Source organism: Tigriopus californicus, chromosome 8 (genome assembly GCF_007210705.1).
Source record: "Tigriopus californicus strain San Diego chromosome 8, Tcal_SD_v2.1, whole genome shotgun sequence".
In the NCBI taxonomy this organism is placed as follows: domain Eukaryota; kingdom Metazoa; phylum Arthropoda; class Copepoda; order Harpacticoida; family Harpacticidae; genus Tigriopus; species Tigriopus californicus.
The window spans coordinates 6,019,294-6,044,085 of record NC_081447.1 but is presented as its reverse complement, the minus strand read 5'-3'; the positions used below and the strand labels follow the sequence as shown (position 1 = coordinate 6,044,085).

The 24,792-nt window shown below is 42.0% G+C and overlaps 1 protein-coding gene across 2 annotated transcripts in view; it reads right to left on the bottom strand.

The window, feature by feature from the left end:
- The window catches only part of LOC131885370 (metabotropic glutamate receptor 6-like), a 35,117-nt gene extending 12,108 nt beyond the window's left edge, over positions 1-23,009 (bottom strand). The window contains exons 1-5 of one of the 2 annotated variants that reach the window (XM_059233400.1): positions 22,328-23,009; positions 6,984-7,138; positions 5,338-5,508; positions 2,491-2,635; positions 682-810 (exon numbers count right to left, since the gene is read on the bottom strand). In XM_059233400.1, the coding sequence (XP_059089383.1) occupies positions 682-810; positions 2,491-2,635; positions 5,338-5,508; positions 6,984-7,138; positions 22,328-22,790 (1,063 nt within the window). In that variant the 5' untranslated portion in view covers positions 22,791-23,009. Of the gene's footprint in view, positions 1-681; positions 811-2,490; positions 2,636-5,337; positions 5,509-6,983; positions 7,139-12,426; positions 12,711-22,327 lie in introns of those variants that run through there. The other variant, XM_059233401.1, reaches the window with a different exon arrangement.
- Positions 23,010-24,792: the final 1,783 nt, after the last annotated feature.

The window sequence follows — 24,792 nt, the reverse complement described above, 5'->3', positions numbered from 1 at the left end:
ATGCGTTTTCTGGGTAAGGACCCAATCTGAAGCAAAATTTATGAGATTCTCAATATTCCTTCGAGGAGAAAGAGGAGAAACTATATCGATATCGACCATCTGACCAACACCACAAAGTCCAAAAAAAGAAAAGTCTTGGACTGATACGAGGTGGGTCTATATTTTCTTCCCATTCTTTTATCAAAGGGATTTTTACGCAGAGAATGAAAGGGCCTCATTCTACCTTGCCAGACTCAGCATCACTCTCCCAATGTCCCTCACTTACGGAATTGGTTGGGATAAATTGCTATAGAAATAACCCATCGTTGAAACTAACTCGAAGGCCCACAACGATTTATCTTTGCTTTATGCTAAACAAAACCATTGACATCGAACTTATTTTTCACGCAGAAAGGCCCACCACCATTGTTATAAGAACTCCTGCCACCTCATGTTTGGTCCCAACCCCATTCGTCAGTTGTTTTTCGTACTCCACTGTCATATTCAAGGCCATCGCGTACCATTGCGCCTTTGTGGCTGTTCGTGAAATTAAATAAGCACCTTCAAGACGTCTCGTCTCGTCAGTGGCAAGTGTCACGACTCAAAGTTCGTTCCTTAGAGGAAAAAGCCCTTATGCTGAGCAGCATAAGCACATGTACTACGGCTGGCTAGCTGTTTATTTCCATTTGGATGGCTGCTTACCTTCAGAGACGAGGGTCCTGGCACTCCATCCGTCGGATCCTATCCATGAGAAAAGACCAGTGGAGTTTTTGCGTTTCACGGCCTTCATCAGTTCAGCTACTTCTTGGTCGGAGCCAAACACAATCACTCCTGCCTGCTGTACCGAGCATCCGCCTTGGCCGTACAGCAGACACGGCCTTCATCAGTTCAGCTACTTCTTGGTCGGAGCCAAACACAATCACTCCTGCGGAAAAAGGAGAGAAGAGCGCAAGTTTTTAACAAGCGAAGTACTACCATAGGAAAAAAATGGAGGCAGTTTGGGTGGGTTTTGTGCCCAACCAATGGACCATAGCCATTGTAATGCTGGGTGCGGCATGGCTTCCTTTGAAGCCTTTGAGGGCAGACGTCTTAAGTTCCACTTGGAACACCTTTGAGTTTTTGAATGAAGAAGTCAAAACGTTGGGGGATCTTATGATTGGTCAAACTAAACTGGCTACTGAAGAGGATTCGTTTCCATGTAAAAGACATGTGGCCTCGTGTGTGTGTTGCAGGGATTATATATTGATATGCAACAGGCCAACACTATCGGGGATTCGCCCATTGCAACACTTTCGATCTCCAGAGATTGAAAAGATTTTGACGCAATGTTTTAGGAACGAGCACTGATGTCCTTTTTCGGCCTTTCGACCCCTGAACACCACAGAGGCCTTCGAAGTGACCAGTTAACGTTATGATTGACGAGATGCTCGATACCACACCCTATGGATCGAGCTTCCTGCGGCAACTTTTTCCCCTCATCGTCCATAAAAGAAACTAACAATCGCCAACAATTAATCTTCACCGGTCAACTTTTTTTAGTGCGACCACACATGTTTGTGTTTGGTCTACGTATGTGGTACAACAGAGCCGTTTAGCTAAAGGCCGTCGGTGTCTTTGTAAGTTCCAACAATGCATTGTGTTAGAGTTTTTCAGATAATTGCAGACAAGGCTTATTCTGGCTAAAGTCCGCTTTTTGTAGGTAATACGTGAATTCTTTCGTCTGGAACTGTCTGCAAAAACAACACTCGCCACAACGAGACAACAAGGCTGATCACAAGGCCAAGAAGGGTGTTTGTTTGGATCCGCAGACATGCCTCGTCTTCCGAGACGAGAAACTAATTTCCCTAATACCTAAAGCGAGTTCTAGAGAAAGTACACATTCTTGGGATTTACCCCGCATTTACTATCATCAGATGAGTGGCCAAATATACTTCAAAGATCAAGGAGGTTTTCCGCTTGGTTAAGCCTTAATGTCCATTACTTAGAAATACAACGTGCTCGTATTGCTGCTTTTCGAGTGGACCACTTGTGTGTCCAATGTATTCTCTCACTGTACAATGATATCCCGGTTCCTAATGTCCTCCTCTCGCTAGCCATATATACTCATGACCTCTTTCGCTTCATAGCCAACAGCTAACAATCAACAACCAACTTAGCAGATCAAAGCGTGGTCAAATTGCCACGAATAACACACAAAAAAAATATACATTCCCCACTGGTCTTAAGGGATAGCCAGGTCTTGTCCTTCATTTCTCCCTAGCCATGCGATACAGTACTTCGCTTTGAAGTTCCATCAAAAAACTGCCTTTTGCTCAACTATAATCCGTCCTTGCTTTACGGCTCTTGATCCCTTCCTCCACCAAAAGAAGCTTGAGGGCAAGAGGTTTTCTCTCGAATTTTACCCGGTGGAGCTGCTTCCATCCTTGGTCCCAACGTCTTGTTTCGCCTTCTCAAATCCCCATTGGCATTGTTGAAGATGGGGGGGGGGGGGGGCTTGCATTTGCTGCTCACCTCTAGCTTTGGGTTTAGCTCTTAACTTGTCCACAATATGGTCATAAGCCCCGGCTCCGGCCACTCCAGAATCCTTGGTCAACTTCGCTTTGACTGCTACACAGATATTTCTCTCTCTGAGTAGACGCTCCAGCTCCTCAAAGGCCTAGAATAAAAGAACGTGAAATGGCAGGAAAGGATACATAAAGGTGTCGGCTCATTCGCCGCCAAAATGAAGTATGCACACCAGAGCATATTTAATCAGAATGAAAGTAATGAATAAGTATGCCAAAAGAGTGATAGACACGCTGTAGTCTTTGGACAGTCTCACGTTTCGAATAGACTACTTTCCTGTTGCACATAGCCTTTAAGGAATGGACAGATGGTTGGTTAATCATTAAGATTTTATCTGTATTTTCCAAATTACTTTTGCGTGCTATCTTTATCAGAGCATGATTGACATCCGTGAAATGTACGGGAAAAAAAGCAGCTTTCGTGTTACCTACTATTGTGTCAAAAATTGGTTATTTTTGTACTCCTAAGGGGGAGGGACCAGAAATAACAGCAATTGCAAGTTTATCATTGATAAACGAGTCGATTAAGGAATCAAATAAAATTTTCAATCGTGTAGTTAGCAGGTGTAGTCGAGCGATCCCAGAGGGCAACAGGAGCATGGCAAAAATCTCCACCCAACGTATCGTGGGTTCAAGCCCCGGTACCGGAAAGCAACCTTTCGCAACATTGAGGGCCTGAGAAAGCTCTTGTATTGGGAGAGACTTGAAAGATTGGACTTACAAAGTAGTCAGAGAAGATAAGAGAGGTATATGATACTATACGTCTTAAAAGGTATCAATGAGTTTTGTCTCAACCCAAGTTTTAGGGCCAGTTGGAGGGCCAGTACAGGCCTAAAGTTCATTTTGAGAAAACCTTCAAGCCCTCGAGAATCCAGGCTAGTTAAAACAATTAAGTCCATCTCTCTTCTTTCTCGGGCTCCCTCGTTGTCCAATTTGCTGCCTTCAAATATCTTGTCGTTGATCCTGTGGCATCTTCTAAGTAAAATTTTGGCAACCTTTTTACTAAAATTCCTGATAAACCCTANTGAGAAAGCTCTTGCATTGGGAGAGACTTGAAAGATTGGACTTACAAAGTAGTCAGAGAAGATAAGAGAGGTATATGATACTATACGTCTTAAAAGGTATCGATGAGTTTTGTCTCAACCCAAGTTTTAGGGCCAGCTGGAGGGCCAGCACAGGCCTAAAGTTCATTTTGAGAAAACCTTCAAGCCCTCTAGAATCCAGGCTAGTTAAAACAATTAAGTCCAACTCTCTTCTTTCTCGGGCTCCCTCGTTATCCAATTTGCTGCCTTCAACTATCTAGTCGTTGATCCTGTGGCATCTTCTAAGTAAAATTTTGGCAACCTTTTTACTAAAATTCCTGATAAACCCTACATTCCCATCAACTCTAATATGTTGCAGGAGTGTCAGTTTTTGTTTTAAATTGTTAGTCGCTAAGCACGAAATCAATATACTGCCAGTTTTCAGCCACCCTGTTTGTGTTCGTTTATTAAGTATTTATGGTGGTAGCGCATATTTGAGCTATTCTTGAGCCCCGCAATCTCTAGGGCATGACAAATGACTGATTGCTAGACAACTGGATTCTTGGATGTTGTGTGCAATTAGGATATTGCCTTCATATGCATAATAATGCAAGAACGTTATAGAAAGGAAACGTCACTTTTTTGCTATTACAAGTCCTTTGCCACTACGTTATGCTAAAACTATTCTCGGTATTTCTAACAAAAACCAAATTCTATGAAACATGAACAAAGAAATATGGTTTAAATTCAATGTGCTCTACTTTGGGACAATCCTGCGGTGCTAAAATATAACCTGCTTTCCGTTTAACGTCAGTAACAGGAGGTATTTTTGTATGAATAATATATAGCCGGTTCAACCACAAAAATAGAAAAGGGCAAGGCCCTTAATGAAATTAAGTTAAAAATTGTTATAGTAATCTTAGTTGGTAGAGATTACCCATTCAGTTATCCATCAATGGGTGATGGCTGTTCCTCAGATGAATGTACCAAGACGATATTGCCAGGTGTCATTCTTTGATTTACAAAGAAGCTTTTTAGTCATTTACATGCTTTTCAACTGATTTTTTTTCTTCATTTGCCACTAAAAATGTCTTCACAGAATTCTGAGCTTGTTCGTCTTCATTTGCTTTGTAGGTATTTTTGAGCAAGCTTTACCTCTTGCTTTTATTGTTCAGGACAATTTGGTTGTTTTGTCAATTAATTCAAAATTTATAACTATCTCACTTCGTCCCTAAACTTTTGATGATAACCATGAATAAAATTATCCCTAAAAGTAAGATAAAAGATCATCAGTTATTAAATAAAGCAAATGTGTGTACCAGCAAGGGCAACTTTGTTTTCTCTTGATGCTGGAGGGGCTGTCTCAGTTCAACCCAATGGTCTAACGCAATGGCCTTCCTCGCTGAAGAGTTCATGAATAATGGGAGTCCCCCCAAGGTTCATACAAATGAATGAGAATTTTTCCTTTTGGGACCAAGAAACCATTGTGTGTGTCTGAGTGGAAAATAATCCCATATTGATGGTCTTCTGTGAGAAATCAGCTAATCAGTACCGACTATTATTGGGAGACAGTAGATGAGGCTAGTTTGGGGGGAAAAGGCATCAATTAAGAGCATACTCCTTGTAGTACTATAATACGATTGCTTTCCTCGTTTCCAGTGCTACCTCACTTCAGTAGTCACGCCATCCAGATGAAGCTCTTTTTTATAAAGATTTCCTCTCCTTGTGTCCATACCCGGATGGATGGATTGAGGATTAAGGATATATCTTACCTTGATACCATAGTTGGATTCTTCGTAAATGATTGATATGTAGGTCCAGTGCAGATGGGACACAATTTTTGCCATGGCCAAGGTCTGGTAGTGGTCACTTGGGATCGTCCTCGAGAAATACTCAAAGCGTTGCTTGTTCGAGAGCTCAGGACTGGTGGAAAAGAATGAAATCTGGAACGAATGCGAAAAAAGCCCTCATTAAGTTTGGCCTCAGCAGGTGTGGCAAAAAGGGACTCAAGGCCGTCTGAAGCTACTCTGTCATCCATCCCCATGCTGTAGTGTAGAATATTGACCCAATGGTTTGGTTCCATTTTGTGTTTACTCTGAATGGAACTTGGCACTAAAAGTGCTCTCTGCAATCAAGGACTGATTGAGCCACAAACCACAGAATGGTTTCAATTTTGTCAACTTCAGAGAATGGCGGCAGTGCTGTATAATCAAAGTGATCTAGATGGAGTGTGGAGAATGTTCAAAGGCACACTTTTAGAGCAAGCTGAGCCGAGGTAATAAACGTTCCCTTTGTTTGATATGCGAAATGTTGTACGTACGGATTTTTTTCAACGTCGAGATCGTTTAATCAAAAATTCATTTTAATTTGTTTGCCAACAATGCAAGCAATTAGTCAGGAGCCCAAGCAATCTACCTTCTATCAAAAGTGGGAATGTTGGGCTATTATGCAACTTTTTTTTCATTTCATTTATTTCACGTTTTAATTACCGAAGACAACGGTCACGTGCCTTGTTTTGAGTTTACCCTTATATACAGCAATGTACTTGCATATTCATATAATTCTGGATATTGACAATTCAGTGCATAGCCTACGAAGAATACCACTGACCGAGAATAGACGGTGTCTTAGTTCAGTCGGTTGAGCATTAATTACATTCATCATTCATTCTCAGGGATTGAGAATTCGGGCTCAACAACCAAGGACACTTCGTTCTCAGTCGTTCGCGAGATTGGCATGCCAATGGATTCAATGCGCCATTGAAAGATCTGACCGCCCAAGTTAATTAGAATATCATATGGAAACTATCCCATCAGATCAAGTTTGAGGAATGTCCTTTGAGCTCACAAGCAAGGTTCAAGAGCAGACAGGGCAATGTAGCTTATACGATGTACACACGTATTGCACAGAGATGGCGACTGGATGCATTTTCTTCATTAGTTCCCCATCTACAGTAGTTCCCTACGGTGTCAAGTCTGTAAGTGATGGAACGTGGGTCCATTTTCCGTACCAAGTTGGATATTTGGCGCAAAACAAGGGCTTACAAGTTGGAACAAATTTGACAAAATCAACCTCTTGCGAGCAACACTAAAATGTAAAGAACCGTTTAGAAAATCATAGGCCAAGACCGATGAAAATTGATCCCAAGGGCATTTGAAATATTTCGCTTTGTTTGTTAGATCGTAAAAACGATCATTTATTGCAAATTTGATTAACATAACATTTATTCAACCGATGCAAAAGTGTGATAATAAAATACTAGCAAATATTGCTTAAAGTGTGAGTCCTTTTGTATGAAAGACCCCTTTTCTATCTATCGCTTGTTTGATAGCCATAAAACGTTTGAAATTGAATCATTTATCATTTTCGGGATTTAGTCAACTAATCCTCAATAATTCGCTTCAACTTTGAGACTCACCTGTGGAATTTTGAACAATCGCAATAAGTTTGCCACCTGAATGGATGTGACACTCGAGGCTGCTGCCACAACACCTGAGATCACTTGTTGGCGAACTTCTGGGAGCGAACCATCTTTGCATTTGTATTGCTCGTCGTCAATATTTGTAATGGACCCTGAAACACAAAAGAGAGATTCTTGATTATCATATCAGAGAGACTGTATTTTGAAGTTTTGGTGGTCGGAAATAATACCCATAATAGTTCTGATGGTCGTTGTTCCCAAGAGAATGAAACATAGTGTTCTCCTCCCCAATGCTTCCCTAAGACTTGGCACATTTCATCACTCAATGTCACCTGAGCAGACACCGTGAACACGATTTGTCTTACAATAATAAATGCACGGCACTATCAATATTGAAAATGGAGTTGGAACGTAGTAAATATTGATAAAAACCGTGGGTAAGTTTTCTCGGAAAACATTGATAGCGTGGGAACAATGGGCTCTTCTAAGATGGAGCAACACTCTCTCGGTCAGAGAGCTTGGTCAAGATCTCTTAAAATCCTCCGACCCACCTAATTCAGAATAAAGTGAAATTTACAGCATGTCTGTTCTTCTGAACTTATCAAGGGAAGATTCTCGGATTCAGATCTAGGCAACGAGAACGACCCGGAATGACTTGATCCTAATATTGATGCGTCACGCTGCAAGACCCCACTATCCATAGAAAAACGTGACCACTAGGAGGTCTTTCTTTGTCTTTTCCTTCCCTTGGACCTCATTTTTTGGCATGTACAATAAAACAATATGGTGTACCTTTGCCTCCAATTGTGGTGATGGATGCCCAAATGTATTGATTATCGATATGTTTGATCAGTGAGACAACATGGAACGTACTTTTTTGCCATGTACCTAAGATAAGATGCTAATCACAAACATGAATCCAAATGAGCCTCTGGGACCAAGAAGCAAAAGGCTTGTGCATTTGAGGGTATATTGACTCGACTTGCTCATTGATGAACAGTTACTTGGTTTCGAGTCAATGAGAAATGGAAACTGGAAAATGAATGATTCAACAATCGTGACCTTCACTTGGCCATTCTCGTCATTTCGATATCCCAAAAATCTTTTATGGTTCATTTATTTTCGTCCATGTGTGCTGATCCTACCCAAGGACTTCTCTACAGTGTACTTCGGTGTAGAGAAGTCTTTGTCCTACCAATTTTATTCCTATTCTTATTCAAATCATAGATTTCCTCTCATCGGTCCAAAAGCAAAACTTAACAGTGCCTGTCACCAACTGACAAATTCAGACAATGGCATTTTGAACAAGCTCGCTTTTTCCACATCAATTGTTTTTGCACCAAGTTTTGGAGAAACCTACGTGTCGCTTCTTTTGCGTTTGATGAATTATTATTTCGCTTAAGACTCTTCAATCAACTTTATATATGGTTGGCAAAATCATTGCATCCCCAAGGCTCTCGTCGATGCTGGCGTTGAACAAAAAACGTATCAGCACACATTCCTGAAATATTTTGCTAGTCTATGTGAAACAAAATCAAAGGGCTGCAGATATTGTTCTTTGATTCTTAGGAACCCATCAATTTCCCCGAAGATCCCTCCTCTTCTTCTTCCTTCGCCGACAAGGTTTGCTAAATCAACGATTCTGATTCGCATCAAATCATGACAGGCCTCAAAGAAATTCAATTTGAAGAGTGATTCTTCTTTCTCCCTTTCATGATTCACAAATGGTGACATTTCCTTCCTCCCTCCATCGATTCATTGAAAGATGATCGACTGCTGAGTTAGGCCAACCTCAACAGTCAGCATTAATGGGAAGAATGGTTTCTTGTGTTCTTAAAGGTTTTGCCCAGATCTTTGTCCAATTTTTCTTCCCATTCCCTTCTCGGTTTTCCATATTGGCTGAGCTGATCATCGCTAACGTGTATTCATTTATCTTACTACGCATATCTTGTGGCATTCTCTGAACCGATAAGCTTTGGCCAAAAGATGATTTAGGTCTTAATGCGTTAGGTGGATGATATCTCATTTAAAAGCTCTATCAAGGTAAGCTCAATAGACTGGGACTGAAGACGAGCTCCCACAAACTACAAACCTACAAACTTGTCCATTGAGGACGGAAGTGAGCCTTTTTCTTGCCGATCCATCCATCTACATCAACCATCCGAGTCGAATCATCATCTCCTCGGCTGAGCATACCAAGAGCCTCCAAACTTCATCTATTTGTGCCTGCCAACCACTTGCAGACAGACTTTTGGTATGAATGCTAACCCGCAAATAGACACCCCAGTCTGGCGCAGAGCTTCCGAATCCCCAACTTCCCACCAATTCAATCGTAGTTTTGTCGACTCGGTCCAAGATCCTACTTCAAAGCTCATTCTGTGTTCGAAATTTGTCTCCCCCTTGGAGGATTTCGTTGGACACGCTCACGGCCGTTTTGTCCCTGTAGAAGGTGCTTATTGGCTCCTTTTCATTGTTGGCTTGGTATGACTCAAGAGAGCAGCAGGGCCAAATGTGCAAACTTGAGTGAGTTTTCAAAATCTGATTTGCTCTAAAATGTGGAGGATGGAATCGAGCTATTCAATCATTACGGAGAGTGTGACGCCCGTTTGGTTAAGCATCGCCCTGTGACATTGACAATGGTGACAGGGAACACAATCGGTCTGACTTGGTATTGACAAGCCTGCCGAAGGTTCGTCGTGATTTGAGCAACACCTTTCCTTCCTCGACCGGAACTAAAGCTGAGGAGCTTTGTAGAGGCATATAGGTGAGCCAAACAACGATCAACATGTCAGTGATGTTCTTTGGTTCACATAGTAGTGCAATGTGCTTTGGATCTCTACTCGTTTTCTCACCGAGTGAGTCTCGCATCCGACAGGAACTCTTTGGGTTATTCCACCGAAGGCACATCCAGCAGCATGGTAAGAGCAACATTCTTTACGGAAAGTTTGGCAGATGATCTGATCAGGGGAATGGATAGGGCTCTTCATTTTATTCAGGCTTTCCCCCTTTCCTTCGATCACTGATACGAGGATTGTGCTCGAAGACCAACGAGGTTTACTCAAGTCTCTTTGGACCACTTTCCAGGTCCCAGGCTCAATTTTCGTCGAGCTCGCTCGACTTTGCCGCTATTGAAGAGTTCGGTCTATTACGACATTCACTCACTCATTCATTGATGTGTAGGGCCTTGAAGTTTTGAAAGTTGGTCATGGCCCTGGGCAAGTGGGCACGAAGCGATCAATACGGTTTTGATCATTCTCGTCCACGAACGAGCCGAGAAGGGTCCGTGGACCAGGTGTTTTTGATTTCAAATATTCATGCCCCTTTGAGGTCTTGGCAAACAGCTTTGATCTTTGGGGTTTTCACCTTCGCCTTGGCCAAACCATTCATCTCATCTTAGTTCAAACTTCAAGGCCGAGTTTGGATTGGATGAGATTTGTTGTGGTGAACTGTAGAAAATCCTCAACCTAGAGAAACTTCAATCGCCCTAACAGTGATGGCGTGCTTCTTTTGGGAAATACATAAAATGCTCAGAGTTAGATGACAGCAAAGTACGGCAGAGTGAAGCGCAAAAACGCGTATTTCGAGGCATCTCTACACTGGCTTGGAATTCGAAGGTGGCTGGCCAAATGTATTCCTCCTCCTCCTCCTCCTCCTCCATAGGTACTGCAAATCATCCAATGCAAATGGAATGAAGAATTGAATTGGACGTATCCTGCTATATGTTGTCCAATTAGAGACAAGTGGTTAATAGTAAACGAGTAAATGTCAGGTATTTTGTGTTTTGGACTCCTGGGTCTATATGCAATTGAAGTAAAGACCCCCAAGTGGTTCGATCCAAATCCATTCTTATCCTTTGTTTTTCGTTTGTTCGTTCCCAATCCTAGCTGAACCTACTTTCTTTCCTCTCTTGGGAGCAACTTCTGGAATGACATTGAAGTTTGAAGACAAACACATCGTTTCTGCTTATCTTCTACCTTTGGACGACCATAATAGGAAACACAGCATATCGAAAACGACGTAACATGTTCCAGCATTTACAGGATCCGCATTTACTCTATGCGTGATTGAAGCTGTGTCTGTCTATTGGCTAAAGACTCCCTTTGACCTCTCATGAAATCAGATAATTCATTATCAATCATTCTTCTCCTTCGTGTTTCACAAGTTCCTGATAGTTCAAGACTCTCATTATCGAAAGACCTTGGTTTAAAGAGACAGATCGATCTTCATGCACCCAAACCGTATGATCGTGAATATTCTCACACGTAAGAAAGTCTCACGTGGTATTAATCCCAACCTTGAGCGACATTCATTCCAACATTAGAACTACTACTATCATTGATGATTCCTCCTCCCCTATTATGCAGGTATAGTAGATGGGGAGGTGCCAAGTACTGAAATAGCGTAGCCGCTCCACACCACCAAACACCACTAGACGCGGGCGGATGGGTGATTTCTTACGCATCATTACCATAATGTTCCATTTTTCAGCCATTTACATAGAATTGGATGGCTTTTTTTGTTTTGTACCTTTTCGGATTGGGCTTTTTAGTGGGGGGAATTCTTTGATGTGCAACGGGCCGTATTGCCCTGTGTTCGACAATCCAAGACGGGGAAAAAGGGACCACGAGGAAAGGGAGAAGATGAGCCGCCGCATGCACGCGTAGTACTTGCCCGCTAGTGGTACTACGCGTACATACGTACTAGAATGGAACTGAGACCAGCCTCATTTACTCTTATCGTAATGGCCACTCTTCAAGTGTGTTTCCTACGTGGTAAGAACGTGCTTGCATTTGTGTTTAGTCCAGCTAGACAGGAGCTTGCCAACAGAAGACTTGGAGAAGGAGGAGGAGGAGAAGGAGGAGGAGGAACGGTGGTTCGTTCGATTTGCATAATTCCCTTTTTGTGGCATTGATCGACGCTGGGCGCTTGCTTGATCATCATTACTCTCCGACTATTGAGCACGTAATTGACTTATTGGAAATATAATTGAGTCTTCAATCCTCTCATTCCAGATTCGTCGTTCCACCTTGAGAGCGGGATTGGAGACCTTTAGTTCATGGACCTCACTCGGGTGAAGCAGCTCTGCAATTGACTGACTACTCCCATTGCCAGGCTTAGTAGATTCATCATCATTTTCGAGCATTTATTCTAAGAACATGTCCAATGGTAGTACCACTATTAACCGACCGACCTTGTTCCATTAAGGTCGAGTAGGTACTGACTAATGATAGGGCTGTTTATCCCAAACGACGTACTTGGTGATGTTGTTTCTATTCCGAATAATCATTAGTCTAATATGAAATCAAAACGCTAAGGATATCACTAACAAGCACACTTGTGCCCGCCCATAATTGTTGGATGGCATGTCATGGGGCTCAGCGGATTGATCAGACTTTGGCCTATGACCTTCGCTAGAGTTGTTGATAGAGAGGAAACTCACGCGTCAGTGTATAACTTGTTGGAAAAGTTTCTTCACCAAGCTTGTTTGGAATAGGTTGACATTGTGTCATGTTTTCTTCACGACACCGAAAACGACTGACAAAAGAATCCGTTCTTTTCTCTTCAGCGTTTTGACCTTTGTTGTGCCTGATGGAGTACGCACTAAGTGCATAGGCCACACTGAATGAAGGAAAGGACAATGCTGAGTTGTTGCATGAATCAAGTAAGCACTTTTGAAGGGAGACTGAATGCACCTCTTTGGAAGTACTCAAGGCATTTGCGTGGACGTCATTCGGCCTCAATAGGCACACTTTAACAAAGATACAGATTTGATCACAACTTATCAGAAACCAGTTATTTCATCGTAGCGTATTCCCTCTCAACAAGAAAAACTCATTCTAAAGCAGCTGGCCTTGTTTGAAGTGCTCGTAATTGGGAAATAAGGCTGCCTCTTGATCCGCTCTTTTGTATATCTGCATTATATTTATTGCACCGACATTGCTAATCAAAAAATAAGCTGCCATTGCTTTGATGTTATCTGCAGACTTTCCTTGTTTGAATGGAACGAATTTGGCCCCTGGACGAAATCCCTCTCAAGCCTCAAAGCAAAAACACATAAAACTCGTCGGAAGAATGGCGTGGGAAATCCGAAAGCTCGATCACATTCTGTGGTTGTTTCGGGTGATTCTACTAAGTACCACTTTCCCTCCTATGCACTTGATAAGCATTTATGCCAACTGTGGGACTCGGCATTGATGGGGAATTGTAGTTGTGGCCGGCCATATATAATGGATTCGGTGAAATGCGAGGGTATTCTTGCAAAATTTCATGGCCTGCACCACGGCCACATCAGTTGGCCGTTCGGAAAAGCCTGGAAATCTGTGTCAGCCTCAACGATTGAGAGAAGGAGAATGGGGCGATCTGAAAAGACCACTTTGGCCATCAAGAAATTAAAGGGATCAAAAAGTTTCGGAGGGTTTCTTATCCTCCAATTTAACCGTAGACGTCTTTTAAGACCCAAGCGCAAGTGAGCACGAATCGGATGATCCAAGGACGAATCCAACTTTAGTGGAACAGGAGCAGGCGATGGGTCTCACGCTCCTTTCATGGAAGACATTGAGAGCAAACGGATTCATTCCAAGAGGATGATTAACAAGAAACTGGCCTGGAGTTTTTTTTTCGCCCTCACCATTGTCCTAATCTTTACGCTATTGATTAGGAGATCCTCTTATCTGCCAAACGTCTCACAAATCAACTCCACTTCCTGGACCTCACCAATTCCTTTCATCGAGCCTGTCGACATTTACTTCTTTCTTTTCTCGCTTTGAATGTGCATCCGCTTCCGAAAATCATGTATTTCGCGCAGACAAAGGCTCGGCAAATGAAACCAGATATCCCTGTCAATTATTGAATCTTTTATCAGTGTCGTGAATGGGAAACATGTCCTATGCCATAATTTACGAATCACTTGCAAGTTTATGGAGGTCAACGAGTAACAAGTGTGCGCTCTTTTTAGCCCAATTTGACCAACATATTGGCCAACCTTCACAAGATTAAACCTATGGTGTCAGAACTTCAGCCCAGTAAACAATGTTAGGCAATCACTAGCGTACTGTACACAACACCTCGAAGATTGATTGGATGGAAGCTTCCTCCGTAGCAGTAACAGCAACAACAACAACAACAACTGGAGCAATAACACCCAAGAAGGACCCTTGAGAATCCTTTCGAGGTTAGTGTGTTTGGGAACACGGGAACGAACCTCCGAGAACGACTTGAAGGAAAATTCAAGAGGGTGAGCAAAATGATTCAATATCACACGGTACAACAACAACAACAACAACAACAACGGCAGCTGCACGATTTTAGTTCGGTTTGAAGGACGCTTTACCACTGAAGGGTAACGGCTGTTCGACTCATGTAAGGAGAACGGGTATTACATGTCTTCGATAAGGGGGGGAGGACGTGGCAAACCTTGAAAAAGTTTCCCCGATGTGGGTGGCACTAAAGGAATGCTGAACCACGTTGGCCGTCCTAACCGTTGGCACCTTCAACAATTCAGTAACCACGTTTCTTGTTCCTCACGAAGCCAACTGAAAATCTTGCCAATATTTTCACATGCCAACGAGAAACCAGGCCTCTCGGCACATATTACTCACAAGCTTGAGGGAGCAAAAAGAGAAATCAAGACACGCCCATCTTCATAAAGTTTTCACTAAACACGCGAGCTGTGGTCGTCTGTCTGTCCACCACCTCGAGGATCACATAAAATCTCAACTTGAACCCAAAGCTAAGCAGCCACCACGAATTCAACTTTCGATTTTTAGACTTAAGTCATCTCTTTGAGGGTGTAATGCCCGAAATTTGGATCAAGAAGAAAACTTGCCAGACATTCCCGACTAATCCATTTTGGTATTGTGCACGTTCCATTGAACGGCATTTATCCGGTGATAAAGTCTCAATTGAGAGGCCATAAAGGCTGTCATATATTCCACCTGGGGGATTAATACTGAACCTATCAAGCACATCGTTCCATGGAGCAATATATTGGGTATGGACAATGGATGGTCGTATGTCTTGAAAGGGCAACAATGACAGGAAATTTGGCCATTTATCAAAGTCGGGTTGTAGCTCGAGGAAAACTCTCTCTCTCAAGCTGTTTCTGCTTCCGACTTCACTTTCAAAAAATAAGAAGGGAAATGGACTTGAAATCCATTTTTTCTTCACCGTCACCGATATTAGCTTATTCGTAGGCCACAGGAAAAAAAGGTAATTGAGATGGTCAAAAAGGCTGTGAAAAATTTATGAGAAAATGGCCAAAAAGGTTAGAAAAAGGCGATGATTTGAAGAGAAAGGTCACACCCAAAATACAGAAAATTTAGAACAAATCAGGATCTGATGTATTTTTTTGGCTCAACATCCGCTTTTAAAGGCAGTGCAGAACCACATACTGCAAGAGGTTTTCCTCCCTAAAATAAAATATTCCCCATAAAAATTAAAGTGACCTTTAATAGTTTCGTAATCATTTAAATCGGGATCTTGTTTTTTGACTTTTCTAATTCAAAATTTTCATGTATTGATCTGGATGAAGGGCAAAGTAATTGAAAAAGCCTTAGTTGTTTTCTGTAATCAAGCGACGGCCAATAAACCTGTTTGAAAGTTACTATTTTAAAAGCTCATCTTTTTATCAAAAAAGGAAACCCAAAGACACAGAGGCAACATTTGTCGAAGCAATCCATAACAACTTGGATAAAAGCATTAAAATAAGAAGAAAAAGTCAATTTAGATCTGAGGTGAACAATATTCTCACAAAAAATCTCAACATTGATCCATTTATGGAGCAAAACAAAAGGACACGATACTTAATGAACAAAATACCAATACCAATACCAAAGCATTTATTGGGTCTTTTTCCTTAAATTATGAAAAGTTATGAATTGATCGCAAACGACATTTTAAGTGATGGATATCCAAAAAATACGACTAACAGGTGAAAAAAATGATTATAGGCGAATCATAAGCCAATCACCCGAAAATCTAAGCAATAGAGTACCAACAAATGGAGCGCCTATTGTCACAAGTTTCAGCCTTGAAACTTCGCCAACTCTCGCAACATTGTCATTACGAAAACGTGGGAAAAGATTCGTATTTCAGGCTATTAGGGTTATGGTTATGCGACTATTCAGCGAGACAATTGCCCTTGCCTGCTTTCTTTTCGCCATTGGGTAATGGATTTTTTTTGAAATATCGCCAACGCGTCTAAAGTATACACTGTCCTTGGATACTATGATATAGACCGAGCTCGTCAGGTAACGTAAATATTCAATGGGCAGGTCCTTGTTCCTTTGATGAATTGAAAAGTTAGTTTCTTCAAGTCCCGCACTTTCAAGACTGATCAAGGTGTACCTGATGTACCCATTAAGAGATGAAGGGAGTCTCCAAGTGTCCTCACTCGGTAGTAATGTGCCAAGAAGAGGAAAGCGGTGTCTGATTCCCCCTTTCATTGCCTTGGCCGAGGCCCGATTTTATGATGGAAATAATGGACCCCTCCACTGCCATTCATTGCCATCAATATGAGATTACTAGGCCCCAAGATGCCATAAAGACGTGCGCCCTACGGAGTCCGGAGAGATAGTATCTACGAGCATCTACGTACTGTCAAAGCTGTCCCTGAAAGTTCACACCTCCTGTTGCTGTCACGTTCAAATGAGGATTCTTGTTGCACAAAACTCGACGCCTGTTCCCGCTTCGCCATGCTCCTTCTTATTACGATTATCTACTCGTACACGAGGAAAGAATGTTTTTCCCCCATTTCACTCGGCAACATAAATAATGCCTTCCAGACCATCAAATGCGCAAACAAGGAAAGCATTGCAATTGTATGCCACGAATGGTGGTTACTGGTTAGTCCTCGGCACACAGGGTCTCAATCTCTTTTTAGATCAGGGCTCTTTGGTTGTTTTGTTGTTATGCTGGTATCCGTCTTGTAGAAACCTTCAGTGTTCCCAAATCTTGATTGGAACCCTCATGCCAATTGTAAAAGCCGGATGAGCGTTTATTAAGCCCACTGAGACAACTTGAGAAACTTGGCGAAGATGGAAGAGCGGAATTGTGGCACTCAGTCACGCTTCGTTAACTCTTCTTGTTATTCGGTGCTGTTGATGACTCTTCAGTCAACCTAATCCTTGAGAAGAAGGGCCAATGAAGGCTTGAGAAGTGCCCTTTGACATTTGAATGAGATTTTGAACAACACCTTCAGAAGCATGCTCTTGAACACGGCCAAGGTCATAACTTTAAAATGCCAGGATAATTGTACCAAATATGAAAGGAGATTAATCTTTAGACTGAACAAAAAAATGCAGGAACCGGATTTGACGTACGCGCACCTGTAGAGGAATTGCAATTATAACACCAGCAAATCGTGTGCCCCAGTGTTTTTTTGCACTTTGATATGTTGGCAAGACCTTGAACGCTTTAGTTATTTGAGTTCAATCTACTCATCAAACTGAATATCAAACGGCGATATGATCAAATTCAAAAGTAAACCAAAGGGACAGGGAAGTGGCATAGTAGATATGTTATTCTTTGTTGTGTACAACCCTGAAAAATGAAGCGGTGAGTGTTTCCAGTGTTCTAGGTGTTTCGCGATTAATTTTGGCAAAATGGGCCTTTCTGAAAAGTGAACGGTTCTCGGCGCCTACTTGGCTAATGTAACCGTGAATGAGTTACATTTACGACGGTACTTTTTGCAACGCCCCATGCAACAGCGTCCCATCAATTTTAAACGCAAAACGAAACCGTTTTAGCTAAAACAAAAACATGCAAAAAGTGCGTTTCAATCGCGATTTGTAAAGTCTCAGCCTGTGCTGTGCCTCGGAAATGCCTTTGACGGATATCTTTTTGATTAAGAAAGCCAAATCAATCAAAAATTAGGTGGCCAGTGTATTGGCATCTTGAGAACTAGATAGTTAGTCAACAAAGTTAACCATCAAGAGAAATGCGTTCAAGTGAGCACAATAGTGCTTTGGTCTGAACAACCTTGTGGAGAAATCGAATCTGGCAAGCGTCTGCGTAAGCTTATAAAACATCGTCTCTGAGTACCTATTTTTGCACCAAATTTCGGAAGGCTAGAGCAGTCTGATCTCATCTCGTTCAAGTGTGCTCGAGCATCGAGCTTGGGCTCGAAGCCTCCATCCTTTTTCCAAGTCAGACCTACACACTTCCTCACTTGCAATGCGTATTCCAGCATGAGAAATGGAGCGCTGGTCGAACTAAAAACACACTAAAGGTCCATGTGGGAAAATGACACTCCAATGTTTTTCCGGTTGCAGCAATCCCTCATTGTGTGTGCGATGGGATTTGATTCTGGACACACCTTGTAACATGATTCCGAAAATGTAGGCCCAGACTCAGGGAGCCAGTTGGTTGTTGGCTTGTTGGGCTGATTTGAATACTATCAAGCAACCCAAGTGAAGTGGATTCGCCCGACATCCTGCTGCCAAGCTACCAAAATGTGACTAAAAACAACGTCAATTTTTCTTTTACCATTGAAGCTAAATGGCACATTCGAATCAAAAGTTCACTAGGTGGTAACTAAGCTTTGACTATACGCCAAGGTTTTCCAAAACCAAATTTTACCCATTTTCCAATTTTAAAAAGGCAGAAGTAAATATCAAAAAGCCACCAGAGGTCACTTATATCACGTGCAACGTAGTCAACTGTCCTCCTGTGTCAAATGTGACCCAGTTTGACGTAGTTTAGAGGCTGTGGCGGTTGCTAATAAAGGCTTTATCGAGTAATACGTTCAGACCTTCTTCTTTGGATCATGTGTTTAATTATTTATATTGTTTAGCATCTGTTGAATCAAACATCATATTCTTGAAATTAGGGTAGTCGCACCAATTTCCTGCCTCGTTACAAACTCAGTCTCCCCCCTTTCTCGTTTGTCTAATGTGGAGCTCTCATTCAGTGCTATGTAGTTTCTGGGAGACTTTCCCACTAGAGATCTTTAAGGTCGTTCTGCTCATGACTTAATGGCCTTCCCTCTTGGAACCTCAGAAATTATCACGAAGTCCTCTTCCGAAGAAAAGGCCAATATCGCCGTGTCAGACTCATCTTTTAGTTTCCGAATTATTGAGTTGTAATTATATACTAGTGCGAGGAAACTGTCAGACTCCCCCGCTTACTGACCTTTTTTGTGTCTAATTATAATCTCAAAGTTGGCGTCACTGAAGGGAGTGTTCTACGTGTCTGACAAAGGCACAAAATTGTCATAATTATTATCATGGATTAAGAATTATCCAGGCTTGGTGAGTGAGGCTGTGAAGAGCATGAAAAGTTACAAACTGAGGTGGTGAGAGGACAAGAAAATGAGAGGGAAAGCTTTGCATGATTTTTTTTCTTGACACACTTCCATTTAGGAGATTTTATGGCCGTAAAACATTAAACTACCTTACAAAGTCATAACTCATAAAAGGCACTTGCGACATCGGAATTAGCCTTGAGGTGAAACCAAAAGAGAAGAAAAAGCGAGCCGGAACAAGAACATACGTACTAGATGCCAAGGCCAAAGGTAAGTATCATGATGGTCTTCAGAGTGCTGAACTTTTGTCTTATGGAAGAGGCAACTTGAATCTCGCCAAGTACCACAAGCAATGTTCAATTTATCTAGTGAAATATGAAGGTTAATTCGACAAACGGTAGAAACTCGTATAGGTACCAGCTATCAAGGCATGGTAGAGTAAGTACATAAAATCTTGAGTTCTACATACTGTACATACACAACATTGAGAATCGGTTCGTTGCGTCTGAGCAATGGATCTATATTGGTTTTTCAATTGCTGACTTGAGATTGGTTTATATGTATTGGAAACAAATTCCAATCATGTATTACAGATTGGGATAACGTTGCCAGCTCCCACGTTCTACTTAGGAAAAGTTTAGAAGCAAACCAAAGTAAGAGAAGACCATATTAATAGACCAGATGTTCGGTTAACGACTTATTCAAAAGTAAAATGGATCTAGTACATAGATCGTAATCCGAGTAGAACCAAGGCATGGACGACGTTATCACTGGACAGATACGGTAGGGTGATGGAAACGTAACTTTTATATCCAAATCAACCAAATGCATTCAAGTAGAACTTCAGTTGACACAGAAAGCGTTCGTCAATTTTGACCTCAATCAAACGAATGCGTAAAAAGCAATGAGCTCTTGAAGTTCAGTACAACGTGGGCACAAAATGACTTGCTTAGCACCACCTTGGTAAGATCTTACCAACGTGGTGCTAGCTCATTCAATTTGCGCCAAGTTTTAAATGCTCATAACTTTTGACACAGACGTTCGATTGAGATCAAAACTGACCATTGCTTTCTGAGGCTACATTGGAGTCAAGCCGTGTGACGAGAAATGAATTTGATTGATTGGAATTAGAATTATTCATTTTCCCCCACCACCGTCGGTGTCCAGTGGTAAAGCCGTCCGTGACCAAAGCTAGGCTGATCGACAGTTGACTGTACATATTAGATTATACCAGAAATCTACCTAGGGTATAATTGCAGTGCCATCGAAACAAAGTCAATTCCCTATCGTGAGGCGCAAGAATGCATGGGAGATGTTCTTTAATCCTTTTCATTCATTCATTTATGCATGCATTCAAAAGCAGCTTGCCAACCATGCCATCTGTCAAGATAGATATCTTGTATTGTTGTAATTGTTCTTGCTTTTAACGAAAGCTCTAGTAATGGGAATTTGTGAAACAGACTTACACATCAAAATGGAGATTACCCCTAAAGGCAGATGATTGTTTTCAGTGGACCTTGCATCATTACGAACAACTTGAACCCTTTATACGCACTTTTGAGCCTGATTTATCGTGGTTTTAGTCAGTACATCTGCTTCCAAGTACTTTTTGTAAGATTTGCTTGTAAGACGAAGCTTCAAAATATAGGATTTTTTAAGCGCACTTTGATACCTTATTTTAAGGCAATTAAATGGTTGTCGAGAAAAACAAATTACAGAGAAAGGGCCTTCGCTCAGTTTTGATCAGGGTGTCCCTTAAAATGCCCAAAAAATTCTTCCAGAAAACGGAAAAAGGCAATTTTCAGTTCGAAAGAAATGTCGGAATTTTCCCGAGTGATTGAGGGAAGTCAATGAGCAGAGTCCTCTTATCCGTACGCATGCAGTTCCGATAATAAGTGTCATGGTCTGATACAAAAATTACTCACATTAACGTTAAGTCGTCTATTTATGTCTAGAAGGTGAATGACGGAGGCACAGACAACTTGGTTGGCTACTATAAAATACAAGAACCTGGTTTATAACCAACTCCCAGCTCAGGAGACTAGCCATTGATGTTCAGCCTTCCGAGCGATTAGCTATTCGACATCCGCCTATGTCTACGTAGATAATCTTGTCTTGTCTAAACGCCTTTCTAATTAAATGATACTGAAATGTGGTGTGTCTGGTAATTTCAATAAATTTTGAGATCAAAACAATGAGGAAGAATGGCGAAAGTAAAATGCGATTTGCCAAATTAAGACTTTGACTGTGTGGCTAATTGGGCTGGATCTGTTTTTTTTTTTAATTTCAGCGCATGTCACCGCTTTTAACTCAAATAGACAATAATGATTGTGTAAGGTGAGTGACATGCTAATATAGATCAACATCCTGAAATCAAACTCTGATATTCACATTTGTATTGATTGCATTTTTCTTTGACATCTAGGGTTCTTATACAGTAATGGCAACGAAAACCCATTAAAGATAAAAACTGCACCATCTCGAGAAATGGAGGGGAAATTCGCGTATTCATGCCGAATTTGCATTTTGCCAAAAATGGATGGTTTGAGAGCGTTTCCATTTAGAAGCGGGACGGTGTCTGATAAGATCCTTTGAAGAGTGAGCTTTACCTTGATTTTCAAGTCCCCCAGGGGATTTCCGAGGGAAATAAAATGTGGGAGCGACATTGCATACAAAGCACGACCATATAGTAAACCTACGGACGAACGAACACTCGCACATATATCCAACTCACTTATGGAACGCAACAAATCGTGACCAGGGGTACATTTACGTTTGCACATATTCTTGATTTCCGTTTCTATTGACTGGGAACACGGTCGCCCGTCATCATAAGAGTAAGGGACAGTTCACCGAGGGAAGTCGCATGTTCAGCAAACATTGTGAACGTTCTTGCCCACCTATCTTGGCTAAAAGCCTTTTTGTGTCTTGACAGAACTGTATGTGTATGTCCTCTATTGTATCCTCTATGTTCATGTGTGTCATGGGAATTTATGTTGGGAGGGGACCAAACAGATTCCATGCTCGATTAATGGGTTTCAACCATTGAAATGGCATTGCTTTGATAACGGACGGCTTGGCAGTCTGCTTGTCAGCTTACCTTTGATGAAATCCACGGCTTGCTGGAGACCGTACGTGTCTCTATCACAATCGTCGAGAATATGAGCGCCAAGAGTGACATTGAATGGCATCACTTGAAGCTCGTTGACTTTATCCACGGTGTAAAGCATGACCTCAGCAGCTTGGAGCCCTCCTTGAGGCATGACTGGGCCACATATGAGCTTGTCTTGACGCTCGTGGACCATATGAAGGCCGCCAATGACGAGGTCGCCGGGAATTTCGGCCACACGCTTGACTGGCCAATTGGGAAAGGTTCCATTGATACTACTCAGACTGTGGATCCTGTCGTCACTCAAGAATGAGGCTGACACACAGCTGGCAATTAGGGTAAAGGCTAATCCAGCTACTAATGGAAGAAAACTACATGCTAAAACCAGCCTTGAGTGGCTCAGATTCGGTCGAGTCCGGTTGGGATTTCGTCGAGGTAATGTAATTCGACCCATGGCGAAGCGTCACGGGAGTCGCTTCCAATGTCAAGCCTGTTCGAATTTTGTCAATTGAAACCCCACTTCACACTGACTTGAAGATGTTCCATGTTGGCTCTGGCTTGGAGTTGATCTCTAGAATTGGCACCCACAAAATGATCCCACACGTCGTTGTTGTACTTGTTCCGCCCTAGACCTTGAATTCATGAGGGCATGAGCGGGTGGATGGCCGTCAATGAACTGAGAATAATGGTCTGACGGTATTTCTCGCACAATGTCGTGGAGAGACCGGAGATAGGCTTTAAGGGACAACTGATCGCCAAGGTCCCTTTGTTCGCCTTTCCCTCGGTCTTGTTACTCGCATTGACGCACTCTCCTCGTGTGAAATGTTAGCGCACATCTACGTACTATTGCTCTTATTCGTCTGCACTCAGTTCGTACCCAAACTTCACCAGCTCCAATCCGACTTCCTCGTTCCCTGACTGGCTTCTGCTCTCCATTTCCCGGCCTTTGGGCTCGTGTTGGTGGTAGTTCTCTCCTCGTCTCGGTCGTCTAGTTTCTACAGCCCTTCAAGTTGTTCCACCAATATCACGGGCTCTCGCACGTTGTTCCACCGTCACCATCACAACAACAGCAACACCAGCAATACCAACAACAACCACCACCGACAATCTCAAGAGGCTGGAGAAGAGGGTTGAAAGAACAGAAACGGAGAGGAAAAACGAACACTCTGAAGGAGCGAGCTATGTAGCTAACATCCTTGGACGAGGGACGGAAGGAAGGCCGAACCAACCAACCAACCAACCAACCAACGAGAGAAGGGACGAACAAACGGGAAAACGGGATTTGGAGAAGCGGGTAATTCTGAAATATAGAACCTTCGAGGGCCTCAGAGGTCTGACAGAGATTTGATGTCAACCGGGCTTAAGAAAACTTTCACGCTCGAGGATCGCATAAAATAGATAACAGGGATCTTCAGGCTCATTTTGTAACGGGTCAAAGGAAAGTGGGGAACAAATTAGGGCAATTAAAGGTAGCCAACCGTTATGATTTGTCTTAGCTATTGATCTTCTGCCTCGGCTTGAAGAGGATAAAAAAAAGGACTCTATCGTTTTTGCCCAGTCTTTTCACTTCAATAATCTTTTTTTTCAGGGGCGACTCGAACTCTGCGAAAACACTGTTTTTTTGTGTGAAATGTCGAAAGCTATTTGTCTAGCAAGGTCTTCTTTGCTCCTTCATGGTATCAATTATTGTGCACGATTCGAGGCTTCGGACTTGTGAGAATAGATTTGCCACGAAAGTACTGGTAATTTGTTTCCGAAGTGCAACATCTATAAAACGTTTCTTGAACCCTTCTCCTGTACATATGCAGAAATTCACCGGACGAGTTCAATTTCAAATTGGAACTGCACTGCTCTCCATTCGAAATTCTCTTTGCCTGACAACAAAGTTTATAAATTGCATATCGAATATGTCTTGCAAAGGTTATCTTATGAAATGTCTGTCTTTTGACTGGTTCAAAACGTATAATTATTTGCGAACCAAGTCTACAGTACCGACCTGAAATAGTAGAACATATTCAGAAAAATGTATATTCATTTTCCACCTTTTTTAAAAGCTATGTCGTCTGTTTGAAATTGTATTGGGGAATGGTTCCAATACTACCATTGAACCATATTGTGCATTTAGCGTTCAAGAAGCATATGGGCGCTCTAATTGCCTTGAGAATGTGCTTGTACTCAAAGTACGTTCGTTTACCATGACTCCAGAAAACTCATGCACGTCTATATCAATAAAATGTCAGATCTGCGAAGCATTACTGTACTATGAGATTCTGCTTCGTGCCAATATTCATTCGCCAACTGTCATTGTCAACTACTTTATTTTATAGGTGTCCCCAAAGGCCTCTTCTTGAGTAGGCCAGTGACTAGGTAGTAGAGAAGGCCAGTATTAACCGAAGTTGCAAGTATCTGTCTTCATACTTTTGACGTGAGTCTCATCCAAGTTTTCACTACTAGGA